Genomic DNA, 13981 nt, shown 5'->3' on the forward strand with positions numbered 1-13981 from the left:
AATAAAAAATAATAGTGCCAGTCTAAAAGTATAGCAAAACTCAACAATTTTGGTAGGAAAATACACCCCATCACCTAGTACAATATTACAAAAAAATTGACTTTGGTGTAAAGATTTAAAAAAATCACATATTCACGAAATAGCTTGTAGACTAAAATAAATGCTTATTGATTTGAGAATAACCTATAAAAATAAAATCTAAAATTTGAAGCATGTAAATGTAACAAGTGTTTGTCTATAAACAAAGCTTGGAACAACTAACACCAAACTAAATGAACTAGTTACATAATGGATTCCCAAAAGAATTTAAATCACTTATCACAATTGTTATTGTGATTTTTTTTTAACTTTTGAAATATATATATATATATACTTTTGTCAAAATAATATCTAAGAAAGAAATATCAAAATAGCAATCTTTAAACACTTATTCAATTGATCTTATAATCGAGAAAAAATCTCAATGATATCATCATATGACTTTGTAACTACATTATTGAAGTTATATTATTTCGTTTTTCACTTCAGCCCCACCAAGAAAAACAAGTTCCCCACAAAAACCAAAAAGTGGGAAAACTCTCCAACCATTAATACTCTGCACCTGGGAAAAAAGGAAAGTGGTAAACTACCCTCCCCCCGAAACCCCCCAAAATTAGCTTGAGTGTTCATTTTTCTCTTCTACTAACCGCCCAAACAAAAGCAGTGGAAAACAAGAAAAAGGTGAGTGATCATTTGCCCATTCTAATAACCGGCCAGGAACGTCTCTGCCACGGAAAATCTTCCATTTTTCACCCCACTATCTCATGCCAATCTATCTCAGGTTAACTCTTCCATCAAAAACGAAAAAAGTTTGACCGAGTGATTCGTAGTATCTCTTAAGATAGGATACACAGCAATAATGTCATAATCCCTTTCTCCCGTGGGAGGATATTATTACCTCTGATTCTTGGATCCATTTATAGGGGTCATAGTAAAACACATCTATGTTGTTAAGCTCCCTTTCAGCCATGGGAAATATTATTTCTTCCCATTCTTCACCCCTGCTGTCCAGGTCCGATTCCTCCTCCCATTATCTTGTTCCCACTACTGAATATGAGGTTTTCATTAATCACCGTGGAGCAGATACGAAGCAATCCCTAGCCAGTTTCGCATATCATAATCTTGAGAATAGAGGATTCAAAGTGTTTTTCGACAAACGTTCTATACGACCAGGACAATACACACCCCAAGCTATAACATCCGCAATACGTAGTTCTTCAGTTCATATTGTAATTCTGTCTCCTAAATATGCTGAATCTGAGTGGTGTTTGGATGAGCTCCTCCTCATTATTCAAACCGGGGCTCCAATTATCCCTGTGTTCTGGGAAATTCGACCTTCTGATGTTCGAATGGAGGACGAGAATGGAGTGTACGCAAGAGCTTTCCAAATGCATAAACAGGCTGGAAAATTCAATACTCGAACACTTGGGAAATGGAAAAATGCTCTACGCTGGGTTTCACTCGTAGAAGGCTTTATTAGTGACGGGTAAAGTACATTTTATGTTTCAATTTTATTTTTTTTTTATTTGGTTGGAGTATGACTTCTGTAACATACTATTCCTTATACTGTTTCAGTGATCAAGGAGAAATGGTGGAGAAGATTGCTGCGTGTGTGGCTGAATACATTGCAATTGCAAAATGCCAAGGCATGGCATGTAGGAGGGCAGCTTAAAATAAGCACGGTGTTTAGGACTTGATAAGTCGATAGCTTGTGAGACGAGGAATTTATAGTAGACCTGATCAAACAACATTCAGGTCAAAATATGGGGTGGCCGTCTATGTTATTATATCTTAACAATAGTTAACATTTGTGCATCTATATGAAGGATAAGCTTTGTTTTAGTCGAGATGTGTAAAGCATGAAGAATATAATTTGTTTTATATGATACTGAATTTGCTTTTCCAGAACAAGGCACGTTATTAGGAGTGGCGCCTGTTCTACTCTACTGGAGTCTGCCATTTGGATAGAATCCGTTTGTGAATCCCCATGCCTGGTTAGCTTGCTTCGCAGAGAAAAGAATTGCACAGGGTTTTGGTAAGAATATATTATATATATTGTCTACAGTTCATCTGTTTCTCATACATTTGAATATTGTGTAAACTTATTTTAAATAGATTATAACCATGATTAATGAGTCATTATTGAAAGGGCTTTAACCCTTTTACATCATAAGAGCAATAGGTATAACAATGCATGGAGTAGATATAAGGCACAAAACAAGAAGAGACCGACTCCTAAGCACTAGCCTCTATACTTTATATTTGCAGATCTAGAACCTCTAGTTCCTAAGTATTCTAGTTTGCCATTAATATCCAATCTTCCTCTCTTAAGTCCACCTAATATCAGCTACTAATACATGGTTGATCACCCAACATACAACTATAATGAAAGGTGAAATTTTATTACTGTCTAATGCTTGGTCCGGCAGGCATGACACAACTTCAAATCTGGCTTTCTTTCCAACCTTCCTCTGTTACCCTACAAACAATACATTCTTAGAATTTTTTCTATAAGCTCATCCTCCCTTGTTTGTTGAAAATGGACAATTTATTACTACACATTTACAAATCTATGTGATAGCCAGACCCAACCTATTAACGCATCCTACATCCATTAATAGACAATTGTGTCATAGGCACCTTCACTTTTGGTCACTCTCGTTAGTAAAACCTTCATTATAAATTAGGTTAATGGCTACAAGGAGACTACACAAATCCAAATCAGTAGAAATATGTAAATAGGTCAAGAAAAAGAAGGCAAGTTGAACACACCCCTTCAAATTCTAAAGGAACAAAAAAGTAGTAATAGGAATGAAAGTAAGATTGTTATTTTGAAAGAAGTCCGTAGACTTTTTTCAGGATGATCAAGATGAAAACCAAGAGAGGATTGTAATATGTCATGCGAATGATAAAATAATGTAGAATCAAATTAGTCAAAGAAGACTATAAAATTCAATTTTTTTAATGGTAAGCAAGATAGTATAATAAAGTATCTTTAGATATTAAGGATTTTCAGGGAAAATATGTTTGTCATATTGCTAATGTCTTATGTTTGTAAAAATAGTATAATAAAGTCTTTTTAGATATTAAGGATTTTTAGGGACATTACTAATTACTATGCTTCCAAAGATCTCTATGGTGACATTAAACATTGGGATAATCTATAGTTTTATCGATGAGATTCATCTCAAGATTATTCTTAAATCATTGAAGATGAATTCAGTTTTCTATTATGTCTTCATAAAAAAAGGATATCTTATAGCTTGTTTTACAAAATTCTTCTTCTATTAGAGAACATTAATTAACTTATGTCAATAAATATCTTAGATTGATAAAAATTAGATTTCATTTTCAACAATAAGAGAGTAAGGAACATTGTGAAATGTTTATATATATTTTTGGTCAATAACTATTGTTCTCCCTAGCATCTTTAGATCGCTTCTTCCATCCTAAACAATATAGGTTCTGACCACTGATTCATAGCTTTACACTAGTAAACAACATGTAAGCCTTAAAATACTCCTTTTAGACTCTAGCTCATGCAGTTGAAAGAAGATGACCTAGAAGAACATATTATCTTGTGGTTGTTTGAAGCTAAACCTCATTATAGAACAAAATTGCATGTTTTGTTATACAATTATGCTTTATATCAAACAAAAAAATAAAGAATGGATTTTTTATCATGTTGCAACATTATGCAAATAGAAAGGAATATTTGACACATCAAAATTTTAAATAACTATAAGAAAAATAGGTTGTCATTACTCCTCGTACTCCTCACACTTTCCCACCCAGCCCCATTTTTAAAATGACAACTTCTCAAGACCAATTATATATCTTATCATTAATCTAGCATTGTTTGGGGCTTTTGATGTCACTCCTAGTATTAGTGGGCCTCCTTCGAGTTCTCGTGACTTAGGTTAACCTATGGTTTAGTTATGTGCTTTGGATGGGTGTTCTCTTATTGTTATGATGGGCGATGCTTCTCCTTTGGCTTTCATTGTGGCTCATTTTGTTTCTTATTAAGGCTCCTCTCTAGTGTTTTTGTTGATGTTCGGAAGATTTCCTCTAGGGCTAGCCCTTCTGCAGCCTTGTTAGAGAAAGGATTTTTCATTGTTCAAGATTTTCTTTTTCAAACTCTCTGCTATGCTACTACCTCTATGATTTCACTTGGACAAGAGGTAATCAACTATCAAATTTATTTATCTAGTAGCAGTCTCATCTATAAATTTTTCCATTTGTGGCCTTCTATCCCTGACATTCATTACTAGATTTTGGAGTACTGGTCTCCCTTGGTTGAGGGTAAGATTCAACTTTACCCTTCTTCTAACCATTTTTTTTGGTCTGTTGTGAATCTTCGAAGGATAGACAAGCAATATTAGATAATGGTGCGTGGTTTATTTTTCTCTTCTAACAGCTTATGTGTTATTTGTACAAGGTAAAGGGTCCGAACAAAACCCTTCTTACTTAATAAAAAAAAAGGAATATTCTATTTAAGATAGTAGGGATCTAATAGTGTGCTCAAGAACAAGGTTTATGTAATGATCCCTTAACGTTATAAACCTTAGAATGGACTAGGAAAAAATAAAGTTGGGTAGAAAATTATATAGTGAGAAAAATCTCATATTGAATGTTCATTCAAAAATCATAGCAATTATTTTTCTCTTCCACTTTATTGTGGCACAAAACCATGTTAATGACTTTAATGAGATTCAAAGAAAGACTGGGTTCGAAATTGAATTCATTCAAGATAACCATTTACAAGGTGTTTCTCACTTTTATGTGTTGTTAAAAAATACTACCAAATTCTCTACTAATTATAAATATGTCAATTTAAACTATATATTTAGACTCATCTCACCTCAATATAATTCATTCTTCAATGATGTTATTTACATGGACAAATTGGAGCAAGTATTCTTATGGTGAAAAGATAAAACAAAAGTATGAATGGGTTTCCTAAAAAAATGTTTTAATATGTTTGGGCTATAGTTAAAGTTGATGTATTTGAGGTTTTTGAGGTTTTTGAGAAATTATATACTTTAAAATGAATATTAAAATATCTTAATAAGTTCTCTTTTATACTTTCATTCATAGGACTATGATCTTTTGATTTACTTATGTCAAAACCATAGCATTTTACAATATTATTTATAAAAAAATTCTAAGATTATTGTTGAGTGTCTAAAATGGCTCCTTATTTTATCATTTTTTTCTAAATAGGGGTTTTGTACAAGCACACCAAATCTTAAATTTTATTTCTATTTTCAAAGAACCTATTCATTATATAAATGTTACCATTTTCTTTAATGAAAAAATGTCGCAACCTTTCTTTCCTAATTTTCATTTATTGAATTCTTTTTATGCAAATTTTTAATTTCATCTTTAATGTCATATGTCCTCATGTGGGAAGTATGCATCATATTTGTGGTGGTGCAATTTTTGCTTTTGTTATTTTGATCCTCACCCGAGGAAGATGATGTGCCACATGAGGTGGGATTCCTTAGTTATGCGATAATATCTTGTAGAGTTGTAAGATCATTATATTTGGAGTTAATATGAAAAAATCTTATCATTCATTATATCATGTAAGGAGGTGGGCAATCCCATAATAGTGTGTCCAAAATTTTGGCCAAAGATTATTATATTAAAATCAACAATCATCACCATATGTTTACCTTCAGAAATATATATCACCTAAACCTTTAATAACTTGAAGATAATGTGAACTAATCTTTTTTATAGTTAAGAATACTTTTAAAGAAAGTGATATTTCTATAGTAGAGAAAAACTACTAATAATTAGTAAAGATAAAAGTATAAATTTTTAAACATTGATTCACAATAATAACATGCATGGCACATAAATATTTTCTATAATTTTATACTTATTTGTTCATTTTTAATATCTTTTTGAAGTGAGGCTTGAAATTCTTCAATTATAGGTTCATTTGGTATCATATAATTATTTTTGTAATACATCAGAATTAGTTTTTTTTGTTGAAATAAGAACATCAATACATAGAAGCTAGCTACTTGCCGATTTTTTTTAATTTGTTTTACATAGTTTTCATTTGTGTAGATCAAAGACTTTTGCTATTGTGAAAAACCTATCTTCACTAGAAAATATAAAATAATATAATACTAAAATTGAATAGATTAAATATTATACTCATTATAAAGATTACTTTGAGAATTGTGGTTCTACAAATTTTATTACCATATTTATTCTAATTGTTGATCCATTCCAAGGATGGAAAAATAAAATCATGAGGAAAATTTGAGGCCTAAGATATAAAGCTCACTTTAAGGTCCTTCATTCAACGTTTCTTCAAATTAAGGGGCCTTCTTTTAAAAGTCCTTCAAATGAAGGGACCTTAATGTTAGGTATTCAAGGACTTTCATTTCAAGGTATGTTTTCCCCGCAAAAAAATAATAAAACTTTCATACAAATGACATTTTTTTAAAATAGGAAAAGGGACTTTATAATGAAGTTCCATATTTTTCTATTTTTGTAAATTAACTTCATTCAAGGGTTTCTTTACACTTTAAACCATTTAAAAAATTCCACCTTCAAATGAAGGTACCTTTTGGTGTACCTTTGAGTGAAGGTGTTATCAATTCCATTCGAGTTCAAAAAATTAATGTACCACAAGTGGTTGAAACTATTGTTAGTTTACCAAAGTTACATTAGAATATTCACTAGTTTTATGATAATTATAAAATATTGTCATCAATCATATATATGTGTTATGAATGAAAGAAAATTTAAGTACCCAAATTTATCTAGTCAAATATGAAGGTTTATTCCATATTACATATTTTAAGGAATAATTAAAAATAACATAGAGAACTAAGATCAAGGGCAAATTTTTAATTTTCTCTTGACCATTTTGGAACCATACATTCCATAGCCTTATTTGGTTTTTCAAAACTATTCATAGTTTCAAGTTTATACTTTATATATATTTTTGGTGATTCTAGTATATTTCTTTCAAATGTTTCTCTTTCTTAATTATAAGGATCTAAATTTGAATAATAAGATCTTCTAAAATTAGCTTAAAAATTATTTCCATGTATTATTTCTCCGTTCAAATTTTAATGTTAATCAAACATGATATTTAGAGATAAGATTTTTCAATAGGGTATGTTTAAATTTTGGAGTAAATCTTTTGCATATTTATTTTTGATGAAATTAAATTTAATGGGTTATGTTTTGTTAAATTTCTCCTTTTTGTATTATTATAAATGGTTCCTCTACCATTATTTATTTTGAAATAGGCCTATATTAGGTATATCCTCAATATTTATGTCCTTCTCATTCTATCCGAGCTACATCAAATTTTTAAAGAATCTCGAGTGTTGTAGACCTATTTATAGATTTCACATAATTAAAGATATCAATCCACTTATTAAAGACAACACATTTTTAATAATAAATATCACCCTTGAGTAAATAATGTTCTTACATGAGAACTTAGAAATTAAGAAAATAAGTTAAGTCAACTCTTGAATGAATAAACACCCCCTGTTTAATTTTTCTATATCAAGCCATATCTTTTGAATAAATTGCTAGTATTCTATTTCTAGGTTTTGATTAGATTAAAGTTTAAGAGAGGCCCAAACTATTACAAAATGAGTAAAGTGAAGAAACTAGGGGTCTCACAAGGTGAGAGAGCCCCAAATTAGAGAAATAGTTGAACAAAGGGAATGAAGCACAATTGACACACAAATCCAAACACCAAAAACTAGACAAAGATTAGACTATTCAAAAAAACAAAAAATCAACATACACACCTCGCATCAAAGAAATGAACCAATAGTTTATCTGGTGGGGGTCTTTTCAATTTTCTAGTTTTGACTCATCACGTTCACTTACTTGGAATAGAAAAGCCTCTTGTTCAAACTTTTTCCTAAAGAAATAACACGGGGCTCCAACATAGCTTTCACCCTCGACATAGATGGCTCCATTACCGTAGTGGGAGATGAATCCATGTGCTATTTATATTTAGCATGCCTTCTATCAATTTCCTCTTGGATTATCTCAAAGAGTCACAGATTTATTCTTTGACATATCCTCCATTGTCCTTTAGAGGATTATCAACTTATCTTGAAACTCCTCAATTACCTCTATCATCTCGTTCCTATCATCCTTCTGGTCCATTTTCTCACTAATCCCTTGCAATTCCTCTTCCATCCTTTTCTACTTTTCAAGTTTATCTACCAAATCATTCACCACCACCCAAACCCTTTGATCCTTTTTATCCAATGCCCAAATAGAAGCTCTTATGTCCACCTTGATAAGGGCTTAAAGTTTGTTCATTTTTTTCTTCGTCATATTGAGTTAGCCCAGGAGCTAACATATTAAAGGTTCATGTTTGTTGTAGGCATCGTAGAGTTCATTGACCTTATTAGTAAAAGCTAGGAAATCTTATTTACTTGAAGAGTTAGTTAGGGAGGGCGAGGTGAGCCAAATGAAGGGGTAGAAGGGGTGGTGCAATTTCTAGTAGGGTTGTTTAGAGTCCACTCCGACCTAGTAGACTAGCAGGAATCAGATTCCTTAGAAATATTATCTTCTATCTCCAACTCTTCAATAATGCATTAAATAATGGGATGGGCTGAGGGGTTCTTGTTTTAGCCAACCTAGTGGGGTTAACTCAGGTAGGGCAACCTTTGTGCTTTTGAGTAGAAATGGTGTCTTTTCTTTCTCGGTTATCCAAAAGTTTGATAAAAAGGATGAGATTAGGGAGAGGACTAGAGGGGTTACTAGCTAGCCCACTAGTAGGAGTCATACTCAGATGAAAATTATAAATATACAAAATAAATCCCTAGTGCAAGGGAAGGATATTATTTTCAATAAGTTATTATAGACTGGGATGAGCACAAAAAAAGACAGTAAGGGAATTTTATCTTCACACCATACTTGAGATGGTTGAGCATAGGGAGGATTTAAGAGTGGAATTGTTTGAATCTCCTATCCGGAGTAATGTACTTCATAAGGAGTAGTGCAGAATCTTTACATACACCAAGAAAATCATCAAACCTCTTTGTAGGCAAGCTACTTTCTCCCTTGGCTTCAAGAACCTCAACAAAGCCACCTCACAGTTGCCCTTAGGTTTATTGGGAAAGGTTTTGCTTTCCACAATAACACCAGTGGAAGTCGTAGTTATTTCTATCAATACCATAAACACCACATACCCCACTTTAACTTCACCCTCATCCTAGGATTGGGAAAATTGCTTCAAAAAAGAAGGGTTGAAACCCTTCATATCCTCAATGTATATCGCCAAAATTACCTTTCACAACCTTATTCCAAAGGGCTTTATTTTGTTTAAAATTGTCACACTTATTTGACTTAGTTTGAATGAAATCTCCACACATGGTTTTGTTGGAGAAGCTAGTAATAGGGACCATTAAGGGGTTGCTAAAACCAATTTTAGGATAATAACAACTTAAGGCCATTTTGAAGGAAATGTAACTTTCACCAGATTTAATAGAGGAAATCCACATCAATAAATGATTGGAGTACAATGTATATAGGATAATAAATAAAAATGTAATTTATAAACTTTAGGTATCATTGCGACTAATATCTTGATGTATCATAGTATGAATGTGCTTACATAACTCATGTTGTATCGTCCATATTTGGATCTTGTTGGAGAAAGGACCAAGGTTCACCATCTTGTTTGCATTCTTATTCCCTTCCCTAAGGTTGTGTTGGATCCTTACATGGCTAAAGGTGGCAATGAAACCTAGGCATTTGGTGATAAGGTCCACCATACTCTAGCCTAGCTTATCCTTTCACATTCTATTTCTACGTTTCTTCCCTTCTTTTAAGATATTTTGTATCAATATTTCTCCTACTTTCCTAATAAAAAGGTTGACATGTTCTACTAGATTTAGCATCATATTTATCACTAGCCACTTGGAAAACTCTATTTGGCTAGTTGTATATTCATTTTTGAAGCTGTTATTCAAGCTCTCCTATTTTATAGATTTATGGCTCTTACAAATCAAAAGGAAAAATATTAACTAAAAGAGATGACCTTTAGCTAATTGGGATAAATCATAGCAATCTAAAGAGGGTTTATTTAAGAGTAGGATCTTGCCTTCATTAAAAAAGTAGCTCTAACTACCAAACTATATTGAATAAGATATATGAGAAAAAATATTATGGGGAAGAATTCTCAAACTCAAGTACCTAAATCTAGAGAATCATTATTTCATATCTAGTATTCCATCACTTGTTTGGGGTTCTTATACAAAAATAAATTATTATTATTTTTCTTCAAATTGATTGGAGTTATAATTTTATTTTTAGCATGAATTTATGTGGGATGGCATGAGAATTTGGAAATGACAAATTTAAAAATATTAGGCCAATGAAATAATTCCCGCTTCTCAATGATCGATTGGCTCCTATTTTAGTATCCAAAAAAGCTTGTTTATACAAGATTTTTGGTATCCATGGGTAGGATATATAAGTGGTTATAAGATTTCTATAATGTAAATTCATTATTAAACACTTTTGGAAATATAAAAAAATTGAAGTTAAGAACTCTAAAATTTGAAAACATATTGCATCCTAAATATTGTGAAAAGGATAAAACTTTTACCATGTGGTTAGTAGAATTAGATAAATTTAAATATTATGGTAATCTCAAGAAATTTGGAATTGCTAGTTCAAACAAATTTATCCTCTTCCTCCAAGACAAAGAAAATTTAAAAAACATGATTTAGCTTACTACTTTCCCACTTTTCTCTGTTATTTATGATGTTATCTATTGGGAATTTTTTGAAATAGTTATAATTTTTTCACGGACTCTCTTGTCAACCAGTTGTGACCTCCTTTCAAGATAAGGACTATTAATCTACTGCATGATGTTAGTGCTTATCTACAATCCACTAGAATATTTGGTGCAAACACAATAAGACCTGACTTGAAATGGTACAACTAGTCATATGAATTAAGTTTGGGGTTTAATTATGACCGATATAAAAGAAACCTACAAATTTTGGATTCAAGATTATCTAGCGGATTCTTGGTATGAATTTAGAGTTTTGATCAGACTTGGTATTCTTGTGACATTTATTTCTATTATATCTTCTTATAATCACCCTGGCGAAGATAAATTTACTAAAGGAGAATGTCTTACTCCAATTTTGATTATAATTATTTTTAAAGTAGTTTCAAAATAAAATCATACAAATGTTTGCATGGGAGGTATTTATTGTGATGTAATAGTAGAGTTAAGTTCTAGTTTTTAAGTAATCATCATATTGATTCTAAAAAAAGTGTTGAGTTTATGGCCATTCATCTATCTTTTTTAAATGCCAAGATATTAAAATATTATATCAATATTATTCTAAAATCTGACAGTCAAATATTGATTTATTGCTTCAAAAGGTATTCATGCTGCCACTTATAGAAGTAGTAGCTGAATGGATTGAAGAAAAACAGGAAAATTCTCATTCATTGTTTAGATGTTTCTAGGTAGAACCATAGCAGAAGGGAATAAATAAATTACAACTAGAATAAAATCAAGGTTGATACTAAAAATTATCAATCGTACCCTAACAAAAACATGATTAGAGACATTAATTTACCTATTATAACTAGGAATTTAGGAAAAGGCATCACAAGCATGTAATTGGGAAACCAAAAACCTAACAAGCTATGATAAGAACTCCTAATTCAATCAATAAAGGAGGGTATGTGCAAGATCATGAGGGGCCAAAAAGTGGCGATATCCTGATAAAGTCCTGAATGATAGGCTGATTGAAAAATATCTATAACTTTCCAATGGTATCACATTTTTTAATCTTAAATATGTGTCGCATTATATGCTTTTAATATTATAGGATTAAAAAAAGAAAAATTAAATTTCATAAATTTTTTACCTAGTTGGTCAAACATACGAGTTTTTTATATTTTTAAAAAGATGTAAAAAAATCATAATGAATTATTTATTTCAAAAACAAATACAAAAAAATATGTCACATCCAGACGTGAGTCTTCTACTTATATCTAAAAAATTATAAAAAAATATTATGATTTTACTGTGGTTAGGGTTGTCAGACAGACACCTGCTTATTATATTTTTCCTGAAATTTTAGTACTACTGCATTGAAATTTCAATTTTTTGTCAAATAGATTTCTTTTTTTTCAAAAAACTACATTCAATTTTCTATAGCTTCTATTCTTATATATTTTTGAAATAATTTTGGTAACTTATTCAATTTTTTATGTCAGTTGCCTCTCAGTTTTTTTGATTTCATTGCCACTTAAGGGCCTGTTTGGCCCACCATGATCCTACACATACCCAGGAATGAAGACAATTTCAAAAGAGAATGCAAACAAAAATGAATATATTTATTTCATTGACCTCCATTGTCCTTCTTTATCATTCAAACTGGATGTGGATCTCACCTACAAACACAAATGCATGTGAAAAACAAGTTGATTATGAGATGAAAATCGTAGCATACAGATACTCAAATTGTGGCTCGAAAATCAATGGGAAGAGTTGTAGTACCCCTACCCTAATCAATTTCTAATCTTGATTTGACCTGAGTTAGTTTAACATAATATAATGATTATAGTCGGATGTTTTGATTTTAGTGCATAGCTATTGAAGTGGTTTTCGCACCAATTTGTATGCAAGTTATTAATTCTCCTTTTTCGTGTTATTATCTCGAGCTAACACTTTCATTAAGTTTATATGTATGCATGTATGACTCTTAGTTGCAGGAGATTTCAGATACAGTGCCGCATGGGTGCAAGCTTCGTCTCTGCCTAAATTTGCAGGTTTGAGTGTACCTCTCTGGTCATCATTGATTTTGGACTAGGTGGTCATAAGACCCTCGTTTGACCATAGTCGTGCTCAAGTGAGCATCGTCAGTCGTCCATTAGTTTTCCCTTTTGGTTGGGTTGCGGGTCGTCTATTTGTTTGGCGTTCTTGGGTTGCATGTTTGGTGTGTATGGTTAAATCGAATATTTAGTCCTTAGTATTTAATTTAATTAAATATGTGTTTGTGCATTAAAGATTAATGGACTAGATTAAATAGGATTTCTTTATGCGATTATCATTAATTGAAGTGCTCGATTTAGTTTGGTAGCAAGTGCAATTAAATGGTTAAATTTAAATATTAAATATATTATGTTTATGCCTTTGAAAAGAAAGATTTAAATTTAATTGAAATAGAATTAATTTTATCTTCTTGGCATTTTGGAAATAGAAAGGTTAAATTCGGTTATTTGGAATAATCAATTTTTAATTGAAAAGAAAATTTAATTTATTGATATAGTTGGAAAATAATGATTTTTGAGGAATTATTTTAAATAAAATTTTGGTCAAACTTCTCCCATTTAACCTAGACTTTTGGAAAAATATGGAGATTGATATTTTTGGAAAAATATTTTTTGGATGGAAAATTTGGGGGTTTTGGGAAGAGAAGGAATTTCTTGAGCTGGAGGATTGTTGAGCTAGGTAGGCCTCTGATTTATTTCATTGGCTTCTTGTTTTAAGGAAAATTGTTTTGGATGTTGTAGAAATCTAGTTGTAAAGATTAAAATCTAATGTATTTGGGAAAATGAAGGAGTTGTAGTTTAATTTCTGAATTAAAAACCCTCCTTGCTTCCTTTCCAAACCTCCAGTTTGCATTTTTGTTGGTTGTTCAAATTGGGTTTTCAAAAATTAAAAAAAATTGGGTTTCACTGTTCTTGAGGAATTCTTGTTTAAACTCCATTGAATATTTTGGATTAAGTTTTAAATTAAAAATCAGTTTGGAATTTGGCAGAAATGAACCTGTGCCCAAACATGGTTTTGATTGAAAAGAAATTTGCTTATCTGGGTCTGGTTATTCAATCAAATTTGAATATTTGTAAACAAATAAAAATATAAAATATTCCATGTCTCTGCTGAGACTGTATTTCTTTT

At 31.2% G+C, this 13981-nt stretch overlaps 1 protein-coding gene across 1 annotated transcript; it reads left to right on the plus strand.

The window, feature by feature from the left end:
- The first annotated feature begins 1007 nt into the window (after positions 1-1007).
- On the plus strand, positions 1008-1711 carry LOC131048113 (probable 2' cyclic ADP-D-ribose synthase BdTIR). Its single transcript, XM_057981968.1, has 2 exons — positions 1008-1525; positions 1615-1711. The coding sequence occupies exons 1-2, from the start codon at positions 1008-1010 to the stop codon at positions 1709-1711; spliced, it is 615 nt and encodes a 204-aa protein (XP_057837951.1).
- Positions 1712-13981: the final 12270 nt, after the last annotated feature.

This window comes from Cryptomeria japonica, chromosome 1, assembly GCF_030272615.1.
Source record: "Cryptomeria japonica chromosome 1, Sugi_1.0, whole genome shotgun sequence".
Lineage (NCBI taxonomy): Eukaryota > Viridiplantae > Streptophyta > Pinopsida > Cupressales > Cupressaceae > Cryptomeria > Cryptomeria japonica.

What these genes read in the sequence shown, in the direction of transcription:
- LOC131048113 (XM_057981968.1), top strand. Translation starts at nt 1,008, where the DNA reads ATGGGAAATATTATTTCTTCCCATTCTTCACCCCTGCTGTCCAGGTCC. An exon ending in GAAGGCTTTATTAGTGACGG is followed by an intron (nt 1,526 to 1,614) that starts GTAAAGTACATT and finishes ATACTGTTTCAG; the next exon opens with TGATCAAGGAGAAATGGTGG.